We start from the raw sequence: 21,327 nt of genomic DNA, 5'->3' as shown, positions 1-21,327 counted from the left end.
CCTGATGCAGGCAGCTGGCACCGGCAGCTCCTGGGGCCACTGCAGCCAGGAATGGAGTGGAGACAGGCAGAGTGCCGGGAAGAACCTGGAACCCCTGAGCCTGCAGTGCCCACCCCACCCCACCTGGGGCTCCACTTGTCTGCATTCACCCCAGCCAGCCCTGGGACCAGCCAACACATGAAACTATCCCTATTTCTTACATTATAAAGTAGGTTCGCTTTATGCAAATTCGACTTATGCGGCATTCTCCAGGAATGCATGTACTGCATAAATTGAGGGAAGCCTGTATAAATCTAATTAAAAATAAAATAGCCCTCAGAAGTCCCTTTTGTCCATGTACCTGGTTTTTATCTGCTAGTAGTTTCCCAAAAATCACAGAGATGCATCTGCCAAGCAAGGTATACAATCTGTATTATTTTCTCACTCAACAGCTCAACTGAATGACCCACCTGGTGTTTATGAATCTCCAAGCTGAACATCAGTCATTTCCTCCATGTGGTGACAATTATAGTAATTACTCCTAATATACAAGAGAAAGACTGTCATACTTCCCTATTTGGGGTGATTACAGGATGTTTTTAGCATATGGGTGTTCATTAGCTTTCTCTGCTTCTAGTATGCACTACCATATTTCTTACAGGTTGTAAAAATATTGTCTCAGAATATGCTCCTATTAGCATCCTGTTTATTGGACTTCACAGGTCTTATTTCCCCTTGTAACACAAAGATTATTTCTTACTGCAGAAATTACTTGCTTGAAGCATCACATGTTCTTGCAGTATTTTCAAAGTAAGACTGATGTAAACAGTTCAAGCTCTGAAAAATGTCAAGAAGTATTTGCCCACCAAGCAATGTATGAAACTTGATCAAAAGTCAGTAGAAAAAATGAAAAACACTCCTTTTTCAAAGTCCTATTTTGATTCATCTTAAAAACATCCTTGATTATACATCTATGTTGAGATTACTCCTGAAACATTTTGGACAAAAATGATGTTCTTCTACAGAAACAGAGGTAACATTGAGGGCAACACCAGCTGGTAGTGGAAACTGTTTTAGAAATCCATCCTACAAACATACTTATGCATGTGAGTACATTTATTTTGGTGTTTAATCTCACCAATCTGTGGGACTACCCAACTGAACAATTTAAGTTACTAAAGCATCTATTTGCTAGATCAGGCCTTCAGTGTCATTTCTCTTTTTAAAATCATGTCTGAGCTTGCCTTGTGTAGAACTAAAGTACCCCTACAACAATTACAACTACTGAACTTCTCCACTGCTTTTTACCGTGTGTTATTCTCATTAATTAGTTAACATTTGCTCTGCATTCTGAAGAACTAAAGCATAGCAAAATGCAGTTACTTTTTCTGGATGATTTCTGTACCAGATGGCAAATAATCAGAACAAATCCCTGGCTGAAAAAAATCCTTAGGAAAGAATATCCTGAGTATCAAATAGGTGTTTGCATGCCTGTGGAATCAAAAACACAAATGCTAGTACCCATCACAGAACAGTTCTCTCTCTCACAGAAACCAAATCACTCTCTATGCAGGTGTGTAAATGACTACTTAAAATCAGTTTATAAATTACTTACTAAGGAGCCTACAAGAACTGATGAGCAAAGTAGGTTTAACAGCTAAATATCCTCCATTCCTTGGGCTTTTTCTTCCCCTCTCATCCTCATTTCCACCCCTTATCCTAGTGATGGGGAGTTAACATGTGAAAATGTGATCTGGATTGGTACACAGTTCACTGCGAAGCATCTCCAAAACAGCTAACCACAAGTGTTTAATTCATGATTTGATAAAAATATTACAAAAAATCCTTGCCTTGCAAAGAATCCAAATGCAAGTATTTCTTTTAATTTGCCCTCTGGTTTCTAGGTCATTCGGATGCAATCATTCCATGTTTTCAAGCTTTCCCTTGTGTTATTTTAAATTGAGAATCTCAATCAAGCTCCAGCCTCCACCAGCTAATGCAATTGCAAGACTTGGCAATGGTAACCCTGCTTCTTCCAGAAGCAAAGGAAGTGCTCTTACTGTCCCCAACAAGAGATGAACATCAAACAGCTGGACCAGTTAGAATTTGTGAGGGTGAAAGGAACCAGAAATTAACTTTCCTATGTAGTTTTCCCTCCTCTTGGAAGGGAGCTAACCAGCTCTGGTAAGATACCAGAGACTTCATCAGTCGCATTAGCGCCCCAAGGTGAGCTTCAGAACATGCAGACACAGTAGAGCATCAGCTGGGATGCCCACAGAATGAATGCCAGGAGGTAACTTCCCTACAGAACATGAGTTTGTCTTACTCTGGATGGGCTCTTTCCCTTCTATTGTGCTAAGTAGGAAGTATAATGAGCTTTTCAGCATAAAAAGGCAATAGAGCCTTAGATCACTCTAACTACCACCATCAAGACTGTCCATGGATTCTGACTTTCTACTATAATATATAAGACCAATTTATTTCAGAATGACCTCACTTTGCTGGAATGTAAGATCCAGTCCTGCAAAGAGACTAGCATCTCCTATGAGAGAGAGAATAAGCACCCTCAAATCAAGTCACAGAAAGAAAGTGCTCAGTATTGGGCAAAAGCACCTCAACAGCTTAGCATCTATATCAGGCCCTTGCATTCCTGGTCTTTCTGGGTCCAAATCTGGTCAGTGCTAATCATGCTCAATTTGCACTGACATCTGTGAAAATTGACTCAGCACCTCAGACAATCCCTTCACTATTAATCACCATTAATAAGTTAAATTAAGCTATATATTACTAATATCAATGCCTTCTTCACAACTGAAGATCCACTTTACTAGCCACTTCAATAAACACAGCTCCCTCCATCACTTCAGCACATACGTGCAGGCAGCCCAGCCTGTCTGCCCATGTTCCCCTGCAGCTCACCAGCTGCATGATTTCCTCTGCCTCATCCCCTCCATGACCTGCCTTGTGCCATCTCACCCCCTGGGGCAGATGTAGAAAGCAAGAGACAGAGGGAAAGCCTTCTGCAGCCACAGTGATACAGAGAGAGGCGGCTGGGTGGCATAGGAGCCACGTAGGGAGGGCGCTGTTGCCCGCCCTAACAGCGAGTGCTCCTATGGAGTGTCCCCCCGCCCAAAATTGGCTCCACCAGCAGTATGTTGGCGGCGGAAGTGTCGGCTGGCCGCTGGGGGATCCCCCTCACCAGATCATGCCCTGCTGGTGTTCCCCCCCCAGACTCAGGAAGCACCGGTAGCCCATGATGGGTGGGAGTCCAGGGGGTGCTGATAAACTTTCTGCAAGCCACATGCTGCCTGTAGGCCACAAATTGGACAGCTGTGGCCTAGAAGACTGCCTGTGGTCTATTCCAGATTTACTTTGGCAAAACAGCCTTGCCTCCTTCCACATCTACAGTGCCTCTACAATCTGCAACGTGGTTTTAAGGACTACATATTCTCACCCTAAATGGGTTTTGCATATAGACAATGTTTTACTAAGTTATCTAGCCCACAAATGTCTTAGAATTAAAGTAGAAAACAAAAGAATTTGGAAAAGCTTGTTTGAAAGCACGTTTTAATGAGAAACATCAGCTGTTAATACTACACAGAAACACCAGAATTATTGCTTAATTTATATTTAAAGACCCCTGTTGCAATACTCACAACAGAAATGACTAGTTCATCCATCCCTGGTTCTCCAAAATTAACAGCCTCAATTACTCAACCATCATGAATCTGGCCCTCAACAAGAAAGTGAGTTGGAGTTTTTCCAGATGAAAAAGGCAGACTTTTTTTTGCAGTACTTCCAAAATAAAACTCCCATGTTTATATGAAAAGATTAAAACCCCAAGTGCTATCCCTGACTGGCCCAGACTGGTGGAAGAAGAACATGCTACAGCAGCATGAAAAATCCTGGCAGATCACCATGAGGACAGCATGCAAGGAAAAAACCTCCCAGTTTCGAGGCAGGCAGAGAAAAATGAGTGCTCTTGGAACGCCTCCACTGAGAATTCAGAAGAAATCAAAGCACCAAGGGAATGCAAGGCAGGCGTACCCATTCTGAGGCTTCTCTGCCCGCTCACATGCTCTTACGTCTTGCAAACTCCTAGTTCAGACTTAGAGAAGAATCAAGCTGGCTCCGCTGTCTGGGTGGAATGACAGTAGCACGGCGACATCGTTTATTGGACCCGCCGCACCAGACCCTGGTGGACTGATCTGACAAAGAGAAATGATGTCACCGCAGCAGTGACGTTCCCCTCAGCCCGCTTCCAACCCGCCCCGCCCACCAGCCGGGCATATGCAAAGCCTCAAAGCGCGCGGGGACGCAGAGCCCCACCCCGGCAGGACCCGTCACCGAAACCTTCAGTCCCTGCAACCGGCTCGGGTCGCGCCTTATTCCTCGGACACTGCTCCTCGCCCTCACCGCCGGGGCGGGGCGGACAACCACCCCGCGCCCGCATCCACCACGAGGGGCTCAGCGCACGCGCACGCGGCAGCCACCGCACGTTCCGCAGGCGCTAGCTCCGCCCCCCGCCCGGACTGAACGTCAGCCAGAACGCGTCACGTGACAGCTCCCCGCCCCCGGCTTTATTCTGGCCGGCTACGGCAGCTCAGCGGGCTCAAAGCCCGCTCGCATGTGGTGGCAGAACAGAGCCGCCGAGTTTACGTGAGTGTCGCACAGCGATTGGAGCGCTCCGGCGAGGCCCCGTTGTAAGGCGCGCGTGGATTGGCAGAGGCCCAGCGGCATGTGCCTGCCGCCTGGCTTTGTACACAAGCCCGCCTGCCGCAGCCCTTTAACAATGGGCTGGGGCCGCGGCTCGGCCTGATGCCGAGTAGAGGTCGCGGGACGCCGCTCTCCTGCCCCCACCCCTGCCCCGCGATGGCCGCGGAGCTGCCCCCTGTTGTGCTGCCCCGGCGGCCGTGAGTCGCGCTGCAGCCGCCCGGGGTGAGTGGCGGGGGCTGCCGCTGCCTCAGCCTTTGTTGTGGCCCGTCCGGGGCAGGGGCTGCCCGGGCCCCGCGGGTGCAGGAGTCCCGGGGCCGGGCTGCCCCGTACGAGCGATCTCGTGGCCGGCGGCGGGGCGGGTAGGGCAGGATCCACCTGGCCCCACGCCAGCTGCTTCCTCCTCCTCCTCCTCGTCCTCTCGCGCAGGCTTCGGCGGCCGCCGCGCGCCCAGAGCCCGGCCTGTCCCATGGAGCTGGAGACGCAGTGGTGGAAAGAACAGCTCGCTGCCGACATCCACCAAGCGCTCCGCTACAAGGTAGCCCCCGGCCGGCCGCGGCCGCCCTGCCAGGGCTCCGGCCACCTGATGCTCTGCGCGGGAAGGGCTGGTCCCAGGGCGGGTCACTGCAGGGGGGTGTGGGGGGCGGCCCTGCTTTCCCGGCCCGCGGGGAGGGGTGCCCTGCATACAGGCGTCCTCCCTAGACAAACCGCTCGCCCGTTTTGCGGGCGGGGAGTTGCAAACTCCTCCGAGCTCGGGGCCAGCGCTGCCGAGAGGGGGGTACCCGGGGCTGCGGGAGGATCCCCCACCCCGGTGAAGTAACCACCTGCCGGCGAGGGGAAAACTCTCATCACAAAGGAGTCGCTGCTCGAAACATGACGGGAGCAGGCTGGCTCCTTGGACACTGCTGAGGAGGGGCCAGTGGTGCCAGCCCTAGTAGCCAGTTCCTTGCCTTTCCCTCGCTGCAGCCTGCCTCCACAGGGAGTGTGCAGAAAGTTGTTCTCTGTAAACTGAAAATGCGCTTGTGACACTTCTTGGTTCCAAACCTGCTCTCTAGGGCAGAGCACTGTGCCAGCTTCAAGTTGGGGTAATTGAAGACTGCATGAAAAGCCTTGGCTGCAGCAGAGCAGCTGAAAGATGTGTAATGTCTGGACTATCGGAAGTTAATCCTGAGCACACGTTAGATGGACCAGGTTTTTCCCCATCTTTGCCCTTCGAAACTATAGGGGGCCATGTTGTACTAGATCCTCTTGTTTGAATGTGTTAAAAGTTCCCAGTTCAGGCTGTGTGAAAGGTGCCAAGATACTCGGAAGAAGTATGTACGTGTTGTAAGGGGGTTTGCTGTCCCAAATAAAATGCTTAGGCAATCCTGTTAACATTGTTTTAGCTGTGAGCTGAATTATGCCACTATTTTAAAGGCACTGCTTTTTGATAATGATAAGACTCGCCTTATCCCCAGAGTTGTCAGTGAGCTTACAATGACTTAACTTAGTAAAAATGTGGCTGTGTTGTCTTGTTTTTTGGTGATTTGCAAAGGCCTGCTCATGAAAGCAATGTGCATATATGGGCTTATGTACAAGAGCAGCAACTAATGTAATACATTTTACTTACAAAGGGGAAAAGTTACTAAAATGTGGTTAAAAAATGGAACACCACCATTTATTTTCAACTCGCAGTCACATTCTGAAAATTTCCATTTTAAGTCATTTTAAGTGTCACACAGCAAACACCTTCTAAGAAGTTTTAACTGTTTTCCTATAAAACCCTACCTGACCTCAACTCTGCAATCTGGTGCTTCCTCTCAGTTTGTTCATGATGGGGCTGGGGGTCAGCTGTGGTGGTTTGGCTGTTTTTTGCCTGGAAATTAGCTCTGCAGAGTAGAGCACACACTCCTAGCAGTTAACGCCTCTGTCCTTGCAACCTTCTGCTCTTCAAAGTGAGTTTTCTATTCAGATCATTTGTCTTTAAGTGTTGGGCCAAGTGAGAGAGATTTAAAAGTGGGCCTACCACATAACTACTCCTCTCATAGGTGTTGTTCAGAACACTATACAAGTAGCTTCAAGGGAGAGAACAGTTCTGCTCTGGACAGAAATGTTGAAACTGATGGGGATTCCTAAAATCTGCCTCCAGTTCATTTATAAAAACAGGATTAATCTTTTCTTGATGACATTTTTCCAATTTATTTGCCATATTTATTTGCAAAATAATGGTAATGGTGGCTGTATTAAAACTACACACTGCTCTCCATCTAGGAACTGAAGCTGCCCTCCTACAAAGGCCAATCTCCCCAGTTACATCTGAGAAGATATTTTGCAGACCTGATTGCCATTGTGAGCAATCGTTTCAGACTTTGTCCTGCAGCACGACATCTTGCTGTTTACCTATTGGACCTCTTTATGGATCGCTATGATATATCCATTCAACAGCTGCATGTCGTTGCTCTTTCCTGCTTACTTTTAGCAAGTGAGTATGCAACCAAATTTGATTGACTAAACTAACAGGATCTGGTACCAAATGGAAGGATCATCTGGTATAGAGCAGATTTAGAAAGTAAATGTATGTAGAAGATAAAGGGCTATATGGACATTGCTGAATTTGTCTCAATAACTGGACCTTTCTTTAGCCCCTTATTCCAACTGTTGTTGGACTTGAAAGAAGTAGACAGAGAAGTCTACAATGACTGTTCAGACTTTAAAGAATCCTCAATTAATTTTTTTTATATATAACTACAATTAAAAACGGAATTATAAGCACTTTTTCTTTTTAAAGGCCACCTGTCATTTCGAGGTTGACAGATTAAATACTGGAAAAAGTAAAAAGTGCCCATTTCCTCCCCTTTCTTCCCAGTCTTTCACAACAGCTGCCTAGCAAATTTCACAAACATTTTAAAGTATTTGGTTTAATGGAAAGTAGTGTATGTAAGTTCATCTACAAAAGGTTAGGATGACATTTTGGGGTGAGCTCAAGTACAGTCAAGTTGTATGGGTCAAACATCTTTTCATTAATAGTAGAATAAGTGGAATTCATTGTGGTGTAATATATCTTCTTAAGTTTATAGCAGTTGTAGAAAGATGATTGTGTAAATTCAGAGAATTCTCTGAAAGTTTCAGTAAATAAACAAAATGTCTTCATTGGATGAGTACCTGCAATTGCTGATGGGAGAATAGAGGACTCGGTCCACTGAACATTCAGAGACACCCGAAAAACACTTAATTACTAATACAACATAACTTCAACCATTGAGTGAAAAATCGTAAGAATGATTCTGCAATAAAACTGAGGCAGTGGAGCAGGTAGCTAAATATAGAAGTGTGATGAGTCAAAATCTGGGATGGGATGGAGTTACTGATAACTTTTTAAAAGGAGGGAGTGTTGGGGAAAATTATATAACTGGTGCAATGTGCATTTCCAGATGCATGTTACTGACATTCCCTTAAGTCAGTTACTAAATTTAAAAACTGAAAGATTTTCAAAGAAATAGTTGCATTTAAAAAAAATCCAAAGACTGCAGCTTGTTCTTGAATACTCAGAAAAAGTCTTAATAGTATGTCACTAATGACTGGCAGCTTTTAGAATTATGTATTTAGCCATTGTTTATTTGGCTACTCCTAAAGTATCCTTGATGCTGTGATCTAGTCTGGATGTATTCGTTCTTTGAAACAAACCCCTCATAAGGACCCGTGAGAGACAACAGGAAGCATGGCACCACATAATATCCTGCAGGATGTCTGACTATTATCTGCTAAAGCTTAACACTTTATAACAGAGCTTTTTTCTTTCACTTCAGGCCAGACTCCCCTTGAGTTTTGTTTATGTGAGGAATGGAGGTGTTTGACATGTTTATTCCTGTCATATTTCAGTTTAGACAGCAAGTGGAGTTTGCTTTATATTTCTAATTTTTTTTTTCTCCTTTTCTCCATGCCCAAAGGTAAATTTGAAGAAAAGGAAGACAGCGTTCCTAAACTTGAACAGCTGAACAGCTTGGGCTGTATGACTAACATGAATCTAGTGTTAACAAAACAGAACTTGCTACATATGGAACTATTGTTGCTAGAAACATTTCAGTGGAACTTGTGCCTCCCAACTGCTGCTCATTTCATCGACTATTACCTTTCTATTGCTGTTCATGAGACAGATCTCCATGATGGTTGGCCAATGGTTTCCTTAGAGAAGACTAAGTTATACATGGCAAAATATGCAGACTACTTTTTGGAAGTATCCTTACAAGGTGCGTTGCATGATGTGGTTAATGCCTCTCTAGTTTTTGGATAATATTTGTCTCTAACTTACCTAAATCTTTTGTCTCCTACTCCCCCCCCCAGATCATGCATTCTTAAATTATGCCCCTTCTTTAGTTGCTACTGCATGTGTGGCTGCTTCAAGAATCATTTTGCGTCTGTCTCCAACATGGCCAACCCGACTGCATCGACTTACTGCATACTCCTGGGACTTCCTGGTGCCATGTATTGAACGACTATTAATGTAAGCTTTATACTGGCTTCTCATTTTTATTAAAAACTTCTTTCTCAGCCTATTGTGCATTTAAAAGATAGTTGTATTTAAAAGTGTGTATAGATTCCACCACTAGCCCAAAAAAACCCATTGGCTTGCTAGCAGTTTTGTCGCATCGATTCCAAAAGTACTTAGAATTAAGTGTAGCACCTCAACCAATGCAAAGCCCCTGATACAAAAAAGAAAAGAAAATCTAACTCACCATGTTTCTAGCAAGTAAAATACATGGACAAAGGCCTCACTCTAGTATAAGCTTTGCATCTCTATTGAAACTCTGAAAGCAGGCATCTTTTTAAAAAAAAAAAACCAACACATCCTGAATTCAATACTTATCCAGTGAATAGGACAGGCAGCCTGGGAGTTCCCACTTACTCAAAAGGCCTGCAATCTGGAAGTTTCTAATGGAGCATACAACAGATAGTCAGACCCACCACTAAGAGGGAAAACTTGCATTTAGCCACAAATTGAAAGATGTGGCAGGCTGTTGTCACTTACATATCAGATTCCTGCACATGGGATTCAAAGGGACGATAGGATTAAATGTGGCTGTAAAAGTGCTACACAGTCATTTCCATTGCTCTAGATAAGTGGTTTTCAAACCATGTAGACCTTTACCTGCAAGATACTGGTGCTCATACCCCCTATGCCAGAGCAGTGTCAATATGCAGCTCTGCCATTACTTGCCACACATTTATGGAGCTTGTACTTGGTCACTGTTGTTAAAGATGTAGGTATGTATTCCTTGGCAAAGTGCTGTATACCTCAGTTTGAAGACCACTGTTCTAGATGGTCTAGGCTTACTGGCATCACTTACCCCATACTGAGGTGTACTTCTACCCAGGTCCAAACTGGTTAGTGCTTAAGAAGCACAGAAATGGCTAAATTTAGACTTGAAGAGAAACTGAATGTTCTTCCATACAGATTAACACTCCACCCCATAATTGTCTCCTTTGGTGGTCTAATATAGTGTACACAGTAAATAGGCAGGCATACAAAAATCAAATGTTGTGGCATTACAGGAGTGTTATTCAGAAAAGGAAAAATAGTTAACACCTTTTTGGAAAATCTGAGGAGCTGCTGTGAGTTCTTCCCTACAATGCATCCAAAACAAATCAGCAACACCTCATAATTAGCTGTATACCATTTTCTCTGAATAATGAATTGCTAATCAGAATACCATTTATAGGAGCACAACAGCCACCCGAAATGTCAATCCTCTTACCTGTGCAGAAAAAAATTTAAACTCATGGCTAAATTACACCATTAACTGAGGTATACAAGTTGTATACTTCTGAATTCAGTAGAAGAACTGAAAAGAGGGAGTCAGCAAGCAGGTGTGAATCTAAAGGAATATGACACAGCCAGATGTACTGTTTAAGTGTTGACTTGCTGAGGAAAGGAGAAAATTACATTAGCCTATACTTTACGGAATGTTGTTTGTATTGCTTGAAGTGCCTAAAGATCCTTGGGTAAATGATAATTATAATAGCAAAGCTGTTATTTTCCAAAACTATCAGATTTCTGCTTTGTGGTTCATAGCTTGAAGAGAAGAAACTATTTCACTTTCTGCTTCTCAAACACTAGCTTATTAGTAGACTGCAGTTGCAAAGATTTCTGCCCTGATGTGTTTAAATCCAATAAAAAAGTTTCCTCCAATCTTAAATGCAAATACTAATCTTAATGTTGTAGATGAATTGTTTTGGCATAAGATTTCAAATTGGTTAGCTTTATGGTTTGTTAGAATGGTCCTAAAACTGTAAGTCAGGCTAAAACATTATTGCTTTCTATTTGTCTTCTAGTGCACATGATAATGATGTAAAAGAAGCAAACAAGCAAAAGGGACAACATGCCCAGTCTGCGCAACACAGTGTTTTTCAGACCCCAACTCCACAGGAGACTTATGTTCCACAGCAAATACCACAGTATCTCCAAACACATCAAACTCCATTACAGTATCACCATCCAACATCACAACAGCAAACCTGTCAGCAAATTATGTCAACTAGTCATACATCATCTTATCCACTGCAGACTTGTCCTGCTGCCTTGCAGTCCGCTGTTCAGGCCCGAGGTCACATGCAGACTGGTACTGGTATGTCACTAGCTGTTCCAATAGAAGTAAAGCCATGTATAAGTGTATCCTACAACCGGAGTTACCAGATCAATGGACATTATCCTTGTATTACTCCCTGCTTTGAAAGGTGATGAGTACAAATTCAGTTAGTCTCTTTTTTCTTTTTCTCTCTTACCCCTTTCCCCAGTCCCCTTCCCGCCCCCCCCCCATAAAGCCTCTAAGTCTGAGAGCAACAGCAACAATCTGAATAAAAGTAGTACTTTTTTTTTCTCCAGAAAGAAAGCAACTGGAATGGCAACCAAGCACTGAAATGCATTAGTTCAATTCAGACTGCAAAGAAAAAGCATGTAGCATGCCTTCAAAAAGGAATGTATGTACATGGGAATAATAAGCTAATATTTCTGGCCCTCCACTGCACTCTGTGCTCCCCCCTACCACTCATCCACCCAAATTTTAAAAATATAGCTTTGGATTGACCACAGGCTCTCCTTTTTAATGAGGGAGACATGCAGTATTATTTTTGAAGAGGCCATATTGATTACTGCCATACAGTATTAAGATTTACTTTGAGTAAATTCAAACTTAAGAGTGTGGGATCCCAGGCTTCCCTGGAAATGAGGCCTACAGAGAGAAACTTTTCTTGACTGAATCAATAATGCAACTTACTCTTTGTTCTTGCTTTTGCTCACTCATTCGATTGTATGCTTTACTGTATAAGGCGCTCAAGTTAACTGACTTTTTTTTTAGTTAGCTTTTACACTTTGTGCCTCGCAGGACGAATATTCTACTCTACCTTTTTTTTCATTTCATGTTTGGAGTAACACTTTCACACTAACTCAGGGAATTATCTACTCATAGATTCTGTGCTGCTGTTGTCTACATTTTTAACTGGGTATAATTTAAGGTAACCTTTCCTTCAGGACATCTACAGATCATTCATACCAAAGGCATATGTGTTTTTAAAAAATGTTATTTCAGTCCAAATTACTTTCTGCCTCCCTAAAGTGCGTTATCAAACAACTGCAGAAATGTGTAGTTCAATTTAAATTTAAGATACTAATTCTGTAACAGAACTAATATGGTAGTTGTTGTGATTTATATATAGTTTTATTGATATGACCAATATAAAAGTATCCTTTAGTTCAACAGTCTATAAATCTCAACGTATACAGGAAAAGGTGTAGATAAATACATACAGGAATCCAGTACTGCGTGCCAAGCTCAGGGGAGAAGGGAGAATATATTCTCAGGTATTACTAGAATAGCTTATTCTTCTGCAATACAGAAGATCCGAATTGAAGAGTAGTCTCTGTAGTCCTCATGTTGAGTCAAACCCATATTGCAGAGTGAACTGCTATGTAACACGGAGGGCACTTACTGCAGTTCAGACAACTATGTATTATCTTTTATGGTGTAGGTAGCCAGAGTAGGAAGTTTCATTTCTTCAGCAAGGGGATGAAGGTGATGGTGAGAGAACTTTTCCCATTAATATACTCTTCTTTCATAAAAGGTGGTAGCAGATTCTCACCACAATCTGATATGGGTAAAAGGAATTGATTAATGGAGCCATACTGACAAATATTTTGGGTGTGTTTATGGTTTTTCCCCCTTACTTGTAGCACTTAAATTTATGATTTACATGGCAGAAATGGGGCCAAGCCTATATGATCTGTGAAACCCCAAGTATTCTGAATGGTTCTTGTGGGGGTGGGAAGCGGGGAGGCATATGTGATATCAGTTTCAAGGAAAAGATATTTATCATGGGAGAGGGGGACTTTCCAGAATACTCAGTAGTTGAAGAGGATGGCTGCGCTTGTTCTGATGCTCTGCCAGGAGCTGAACCAGAAAGTGCTGCAAGAACTTATCCTTTATTTTTGAGGAGAAGGAATCCTCTGTATTTGGAGTTATTTTAATACACACGTCCTGCTTCAGGGTGGTTAGGCCTTTTTGTTTGTTTGATTGGTTTTTGTGGGACTGAGGGGATCAAAATGAGGACGATTAAGCTCCTCTGCTTTATGCTAGAAAATACACATCCATGTAAGCACAGCCTATGGTCTGGTGGTTACCTCAAAATGTAACCCTTTCCTTTCATTTCTTCTTCAAAGTTGTCCCTACTTTTGAGGCTTAGGGAGTAGAAACTTCCAACCACCTGAAATGTTAGATTGAGATAAGAAATGTGTCCAAAAGAAACACTTTTGCATGTTCAGGTTTCACTTTATTCAGTGCTATATCCAAGTCTTCAATGTGCTAACTACCTCTAAAACTATGAATGTACAGTTTTGTAATGGACCATGACTTGAAATAACAGCAGACATCTGTAGCAAAGCCAGTAAAATCCTTGTGTTGGCTAAATCATCATCATCTTTACATGTAATACAGCAATATAGATTTTTTTGGTGTGCATGTGCGAGGGGGAAGTATTAGCAAATCTATCCCATAGGTATTTAACACACAAAAGATAGCTAGTACTTTAACACTGGAATTTATATGGGGGATTGTTCAGTTAGCTCTGCAGAGTCTACAGACAATAGGGTATTTTTATTTGACTGTATTTTAAGCCATTAGGCTTAACTTTAAAAGCATCCACTACGTACTGTTTGGTTACTTTTTATTTATTTAATCTAAATTTCTCTTGATGCTGCAGCTTCATGATATATGGAGAAAGTAGTGTACACTGAACATTTTCAATATATTACTTAAAGGGCTTTACCAGTGTTCATTGAATAAATACACTACATGTTCTTACTGAGAGAACCAAATGTGTGTTTTATGGCACCATTTAAAATGATGCACATAAATGCAAAATGTCCACAACAATGGAATCTGGATGAGTGCTATGCATTCAACTTTTTTTTTTTTTTTTAAATAAATCTAGTTTTGAGTAAATTGTCTCAATTGTATCTTGCTTTGCTTGGCCGCTGACTCAGAATTGTAATTTCAGAATCTGTCCAAAGGTCTCTAGCTTTTGAAAACTTTCTCTCCCCATGCTCTCTTCTGTGGTATCGCATTAGGCTCAGTAACATATTTACTTTACCACATTAACAAAGCAGGAAGGAAATTGTGCTGGAAGAGATTTTCAAAATAATTGCACCTGCAGCATATACTAGAATATTGTATACTTTAGCAGTGCTGTACCTAGTGCAGAGCTGCATATGCAAGGGAGGCAAAAAGGAAGGAACTAAAGATATGGATTATTAATAGGGTGACAATACATCCCTGGTATGGCTGGGACACTCCTGGATTAGATAAGCCAGTCCTAGTTGTTGGTCATAGTCCTGGGCTGGAGTTCAGTAGGGAGGCAGAATGGCATGGTACAGCAGGCAGATGGGCAGGTACACGCTGCTGCTGCTGCTGCTGCTGCTGCTGCGGTGCAGGAGCAACCAATGCAGGGACCGTAGATATTGTGACCATCTGTCCACCTTGCTCCCACACAACAGCAGTAGTGTCTGCCTGTGGGGCACACTATACCACTCTGCCTTCCTGCTGAATTCTGTTCTGGGACTTTTGACCAACTGGCCAGAATGGGGCTACAGAATCCAGAATGGTCCTAACCAAATTGCCCCTCTTCCCCATCAGGCCAGGTCAGGCTGCTCTCCATGACTTTGGGCCAGGGCTGGGGCTGTTGCCCCCCTTCTGCCTGCTGCAGTGGGGGGATGACATAAAGTCACCCTAATTTATTAAACCACTAGCAAATTGCCCATCAAGAATGACGGCGGAGGGGGTAGGGACAGAGGCCTGCGTCCAGACCCCCCCGCCTCGGGCCGGAGCCTGAGGCATTCCCCAGCTTCCCCCGCCACTTCAAGCTAGGGCTAGGGTTGCTCTCCCCCTCTCCCTGCCGCTTTGGGCCAGGGCTGCTCCCTGCTTCTTCCCCATCACTTCAGGCCAAGGTGGTGGCAGCTCCCTGCCTCCCCATGCCGCTTTGGGCTGGGGCCAGGACCAGGGCCACAGGGCCTTCCCCCACTGCTCTGGGCCAGGGCCTGATCTGTTCCCCCCCTCCTCCCCTTCAGGCCAGGTCAGGCTGCTCCCCACCTCCCTCCACAACTTTCCCCCCTTCCCCCTGCTGCAGTGGGTCACAGCCACTAGTAAACCCCCAGTGAAACACCACAAAAACCTCAATTAGGACCACTAGATGTATTTATTATAGCTAGGACTGTGAGCCTATTTTGGAGCAGGCACGATACAGATACAGAATGCATGCAGACTGCAGTATCTTCATGTTATAAAAAAAAATTCTAATTCAAACTAACATCAATAAATAATGCATATTTTTACACACCTATAGGTATGTAGACTTCTTTAAAATGAGGTCCCCATGCTTATTCAGAACTTAAAATGTTAAGTTGCTCTTACAAAATCTCATTTGCACCTCAGGTAAGACCATACATGCCACTTTATTTAATTCTGCTTCAAACTCATCATTTACTTTCATAAGTATTCTGAGTTCAAAAAAGTTCATCCAATTAAAGTTATACTGCATACAAGATGATTTCCATGATAAAGGCCTTAATTGCTTAGTCTAGAAATTGGTTTCCAACTTACTGAATAAACTATCAGAACTGGAAAACATTTTGGCAGCTGGATTTTGGTCCCTGAACCGTTTTGTTCTTCAGGTGTGTTAATTTGAAAGGCTCTGCTTCCAGATCCAATAAAAGAGAAATGTGTTGACAGAGTCATTATTCACAAGGCACCCCTTGACCTCCAGCTGCGCCCCTACTGCCAGCTGGATCATGACCTTATAGCAGAAAGAGCACATGTGGCAGAGGCCAGGGTTTCAGCACCCTAGTGAGAGGGTCACCACCGTGGAGATAACCCTCCCCAAGGTTTGGAGCTGGCAGAGCAGGGCCCAATTGGGGGAGCAAGGCCCAATTAGGATATAGAGTGGGACAGAGCTGAGGACCACCCAGTTCCCCAACCCTTCTAGGGACTCGAGAGGGATGTACTCATCCTCCACCATGAGCCCACTCTCTGCCGTGTTTTGTGCAGCAGCCACCGAGGCAAGGGAAAAAAAAACCCCTTGTCATGAAAGCAGGAGGCCACCACAATCTTGGGGGCCCCTACCACTTGAACTAGGGCCTGCACCCACATCTCAAAGTGCAGGTTCTCCTGTTTGGCTAGTTGATACTTTACCCCATGCCTCTGGTAGAGTGCCAAAAAGGGGGCCCTGCCACCCGAGCTGGAAGGGCCAGTGGTGGAGGGTCTGGGCCCCACAGCTGCAGGTTGTTCTGTGTGGTTGTTCTGTGTGTAGCTGTGGTTCCCCCGCTGGGAGGCCACCTTGGTGGGGCCAGGGCTAGGGCTAGGGCCAGGGACAGGCTGAGTGGGTGTGCTGGCTGGTACAGCTCACCTGGTCCCCTCAGGTGCTAGTGGTTTAGGTGTGGGGGTGGTGCCCTTGCCCTTGCCATCCCCAGCTACGGAGGAGGATGAAGAGGAGCCCTTCCCACTGCCCTTGCCCTGGGTCCCTGATGTGGGGGGGAGCAACTTAGGAGCCCTTCCGGAAGGGTCCTGGCCAAGGGAGACCCCTGGCCCTTCCAACTCCCTGTTAGAGTCCTGCTTGCCCCCACAGTGGGGGATACAGGCTTGTCTACCCCCAGAGAGGGTTGATTGAACTCTCCAGAGTGAAGGTTGTAGGGATGTGCCCCTCCTTGGGGGCCTGGCTGGAATCTACCCTCACACAGAGGCTGTAGGAAGTTCTGCAGAGGTGTCTGCCTCCCCAGAAGGCTCCTGTTCTGCCATTGCTTGTCGTAAGGGAGAGGGAAACCAAAAAAGAAGAAACAAAAATTGCAGCAGGTCTAGTGAATCCAATAGGGGCAGGCTTGGGCTGTGGGGGAGGGGAGTAGGGCAGGGTTGGGAGGAAGGGGGCTAAAGCTCACTGAGCTACAGCCCCATAGGAAATCAGGCAGGATATACCTGGGGAAGGTAGGGGACGGAGATACACACACAAGGGCTGGGGAGACTCGAGCTGGCTTACTTGGCCACACAACAAACACCAGGGCATTGGGAGTGGATCACAGGATTTACCATGCAAGGGCAAAACACACAGGAGAGGCTGCTGAGGTAGGTGTAAGAGATGGCTGGAGTGATGGAGGGGCTTTGTTTGTTGAAGCTCGGTCCCAGAACCCCTCAGGTGACCAGGCACCTAGCAGCAGGACAGCAGGTAGGAAAACAAGGCACAGGATCAGACACGGTGAGGCAGCTGTGAGGGAGTGCAGGAGCAAACAGTCAATTAGAGAAGTATGCCAGTGCAGGTGCGGTGCAGAGTGGTGCAAGGCAGTGCAGTGGGATATCCCTCCTCTCCTAAAGTGGGGGCAGTAGCAGTACAAGCAGCAGCAGCGGTAGCAGCTGTCCAGGACAGCCACTCAAGGCATGTTTTAGGTAAAGGTCAAAATGAAGGTGAAGGTGGGGGGTGGCCTGCTGAGGCAGCCAGGGCAGGCAAGGTGCCCTTAGGCACCAGCAGTGATTTGGGGGAGGAGCCCATAGGCAGCGCAGTCCCCCACCCCAGGCTGTCTTCCGGCCATGGCTTGGCGGCAGGCTGGGCAGCAGGCCAGAACAGGAGTGCAGAAGCTGGGGTGTGGTACTGGGCTGTGGCGCAGTGCAATGGGGATGTGGGCCCCACCCTGAGGGGGTGGGCAGCAGCATATGGAAGAGAACCCCCCCATGAAGGTGAGGTGGCAACAGCAGCAGCCTGAGGCAGGAAGGGGTATGGCCAATTTTCCCCAGAAGCTCCAAAAGCAAGCTAGTAGCAGCAGCAGCCACCACAGCCAGAGGCAGAAAGGGCCATGGCCAACTTCCCCCAGAAGCTCCTGAGAGCATGTAGCCCTGAGCTGCTTTCCAGGGTGGCTTTTTATACTGCTGAGGCCAGCACTGGCTGCAGATCTGGAAAGAGCTGGGCAGGGTTATTTTGTTCAAAGTGGCACAATTTGCCCCACACCAAAATGTATGTCCAAGCACGTGCGCTGAAGTAAAAATCCCTGGCTCAAATTTGTGCCACTCCTATTTGAGTTGCTTCAAGTACATGTGTGGATGTGCCCCCTGAGGGTATCGGGGAGAGTATTGGCAGCCGTTTTGCAGTTTCTCTATGTTTGTATTCCAGTATACAAATTCTTAGGTACATAAGTGAATTTACATACCTAAGTTCAATTTACTCCACACTGTTGTAGTCCCTGAAAATCCATTAATGTATCTATTTGGAACAACCACCATTTTACTCTTGAGATTTGAGTCACAAAAAACAAAATAGAGGAAGAGGACCCACCCACTTTTTGTATTACTAGTTTTTCAAGGGACTGGAGAAGAGTGGAATAAGATCAGTTCTCTTAGTGCTTAGTGGGATTTTTTTTAATCTTTGTTTTTCTGCATACTGCCACATTCCAGCAAAATATTCTTCAAGGATATATTTTATAGTGAAGACAGTTGTTTCACTGGGCATTAAATCTTACACACACACACACGCACTATACATATTGCACAAATCATCTCCACATCATTGAATATGTGCTAGAATTTATCCTGCTAAAAATTCCCTTGATATGGAATCAAATTTACTGATACAAAATTCATTATTATGTTTCCTACCCTATCTGCTTCATTACATAAACTCCAGCTCTTTACTAATCTCTTCAAATGTCTTAAGGAAACTATTAGACCAACACAGATAAACTGACAATGCCAGGCAGCTAGATAATGGAGTTACCTGAAAACAATGCTATTGTATTACATGTGTATAGAAAAATGAAGCAGTGTATGAACTCTAGTTCTGCCATAAAAATCAGTATAGAAATGCCTTGAAAGTCAAAATTATTACTGTATTACCATAATCATGGTATTGTTAGTTTTGAAGGAAGCTATATAATGGCTAAGATGGTACGAAAATAGTTACAGAAATGTCTTCACTGAACACAAACATAAAATGAAAATGCCACATGAAAGAGGGATAATTAAAAGGCTACACAAATAATGCAAGCGACTGCATTCCTACTTTTGCAAACATACCTATTGAATATGAGTTCACCTACTGCTTGGAATGACCAATCTTTGGGATGTAATTCTCAACTGATGTTGAGGATTGGGTGCTGCATCATGGTCCAAGGTGCGCTGTTTGGTTTCCTCAAGCCTTATATTATTGGCTGTTAGGTAAAGGTTTCAACCTCAGACTTCAGTGTACTTCAACTCAGAAATTTCAGTACTTATAAAAATGATTATGTGGAGTTTCACGTTAATTGTCTCTAATTACATACAGATTAATTTTGCTCTGTTTGTAAATTTAAAGATTGTTTCTTACTGTTTGCCAGTGCTGGAAACTTAGCTTGGAAGCTAAAAGTTAGACTGAGAGAAAACAAAGATTTTGCAAATGGAATTTATGTAATTCCATGGATGATGAATAAAACATTCCAGCTCTCTCTTTCAATGATGCATTGTTTCTTCTAGCTATAGATATGACTGTTAATATACACTGGTTGCAAATCTTTTGAGTAAACCACTGCCTTATCTGACAAAAAAACAAAAACTTCAGTTAGCAGCATGTTGTTTTACTTCCATGTTGTCCCATATGGAATCAGCAGTAGCACTTTTTAACACTTTAAATCATATTTTAAAATTCGATGTAAAATAATATTAATAAAATCACAAATTATTTTTACTGATTTAACATTATTAAAATGATAATAATTCATATGGTATTTTACAGCTTTGTTTTATTGTTTTTTTCCTGTAATTAAACTGTATTATTTACAATTACATGTTGCAAATTTAAACTCAGTTTTAAAAAATAAATCATGTAAACATTCTGCTACAGGGAAGTAAAGATACTCAATAATCCAACATTCCACAAAAATTTCACAACTGAAAAATAAAGAAATATAAACCAAAGCTAGCCAATGTACATTTCAAAAGTTAATAAGAAAAGAAAGGATTAGTTCCTCATCTTAGTACTTTCAGGGAAGAAAGAGTATACTTATGTATTTTAAGATTGCAGATTTGAATTTTCCTATATAACTTTAACCAAAGTACACCAGTGTGTCCATCAGTCAAATATTAATATATATTCCGCAATATTCTGAGGCATATTTTTTAAGTTAAGGGTATTATTTATATGCTACTCTTGGAACATTTGAAAATCACTGAAGCAGAAGGACATCAGAACACCTTTAGAAAACCCATTAAGATCTTTTCTTTAAAAAGTTTCCTTTCTACTCAACAAATAAGATAAATTCTAAATTCATAGTAGCTGTAGGGTTAATTTACAACATACTTAATGGACAATGAATGAGAAATTTTATATTTACAATATCTCTATTATAACCAGACTGTAACAGTGTACATTAAAGTCATAAATAGGACTAGTTTACCCCTGGAAAGGTAAAAAGATCTGTCATAGATTCTGTAAACACTGAGGGTGCATATAGATGTGTGGGGAGGTTAGGGGGAGGTGAAATCATGTTAAAATAGCCACGTGCTCTAACTTAGTTTGCCTGGATGCAGACCCTACACTTAACATATCTAGTTAAGTGGATCTAAGTGCAAATTGTTCAGAATTTCCAGGAAGGTTAGATCAGTCTAAAAACAGCTGACCTGATCTCAGTTAACCCTACCCCTGAGGTAATCTAACTGAGATTGGGTTGGCCATTGTTAGACTGATCTAACTGTCCCATATTTATGTTCAGTTCCCAGCACAGCCCCAGGGCTGGGAAAGTCCAGCCTCTGGCCTCAGCCCCAGGACTGTGCTTTTCCTACTCCCCTGGGCACTAGCATATTTTTATCCCCTATCCCCTCACCCCCACCTCGAGGTGGACAACCTCTCCCCGCACAGAGCAGCCAGCCCCCGCCCTCCGCTCACCTGCTCCCCCCACCACCCTGCAAGTTGCTCCTAGTGCCAGTTTTATCATCATTCGTCAGTGCCATTCAGGCAGGACCGGGGGGTAGGTTGACAGTGCAGGGGGAGGGGGGGTTGTTCATTTGGAAGTGGGGGGTCAGGAAACTAAAAACCTCTGGTCCAGGGAGTAGGGTAGAGTCCCTGACCCCCCAAATCTCCACATGGACCCCACCTGTTCCCCCAAAT

General features: G+C 44.0%; 2 protein-coding genes across 4 annotated transcripts in view; one reads left to right on the top strand and one right to left on the bottom strand.

Moving 5' to 3' along the window:
* ZNF518A (zinc finger protein 518A) overlaps positions 1 to 4,529 on the bottom strand; it is a 74,391-nt gene extending 69,862 nt beyond the window's left edge. The window contains exon 1 of the mRNA XM_090057561.1: positions 4,027 to 4,529. The gene's annotated coding sequence lies outside the window, so the exon portion shown is untranslated. The remainder of the gene's footprint in view (positions 1 to 4,026) is intronic.
* A 90-nt stretch (positions 4,530 to 4,619) lies between these two features.
* Positions 4,620 to 21,206, top strand: CCNJ (cyclin J). 3 transcript variants are annotated; one of them, XM_090057575.1, is made up of 6 exons: positions 4,620 to 4,638; positions 5,122 to 5,230; positions 6,943 to 7,153; positions 8,619 to 8,918; positions 9,046 to 9,172; positions 11,002 to 21,206. In XM_090057575.1, exons 2-6 carry the CDS (start codon positions 5,162 to 5,164, stop codon positions 11,405 to 11,407), a joined length of 1,113 nt encoding a protein of 370 aa, XP_089913701.1. In that variant the 5' UTR covers positions 4,620 to 4,638; positions 5,122 to 5,161; the 3' UTR covers positions 11,408 to 21,206. The 3 variants fall into 3 exon arrangements, with proteins under 3 accessions (XP_089913701.1, XP_089913700.1, XP_089913702.1); XM_090057574.1 differs by having other exon boundaries at positions 9,013 to 9,172; positions 11,002 to 21,205; XM_090057576.1 differs by lacking the exon at positions 4,620 to 4,638 and adding an exon at positions 4,669 to 4,917 and having other exon boundaries at positions 9,013 to 9,172; positions 11,002 to 21,205.
* The last annotated feature ends 121 nt before the right edge of the window (positions 21,207 to 21,327 follow it).

The sequence above is a fragment of the Crocodylus siamensis genome, chromosome 7 (assembly GCF_052110815.1).
Source record: "Crocodylus siamensis isolate JL-2025a chromosome 7, ASM5211081v1, whole genome shotgun sequence".
In the NCBI taxonomy this organism is placed as follows: domain Eukaryota; kingdom Metazoa; phylum Chordata; order Crocodylia; family Crocodylidae; genus Crocodylus; species Crocodylus siamensis.
Note: the sequence above shows the minus strand (reverse complement) of the source record. Positions and strands in the feature narration are given on the sequence as shown.

Bases quoted from the DNA above. Each gene is read 5' to 3' on its own strand.
- CCNJ (XM_090057574.1), top strand. From the start codon at position 5,162: ATGGAGCTGGAGACGCAGTGGTGGAAAGAACAGCTCGCTGCCGACATC. The intron at 8,919-9,012 runs GTGCGTTGCATG...TCCCCCCCCCAG, and splicing joins TTTGGAAGTATCCTTACAAG to ATCATGCATTCTTAAATTAT. The intron at 9,173-11,001 runs GTAAGCTTTATA...TTTGTCTTCTAG, and splicing joins TGTATTGAACGACTATTAAT to TGCACATGATAATGATGTAA.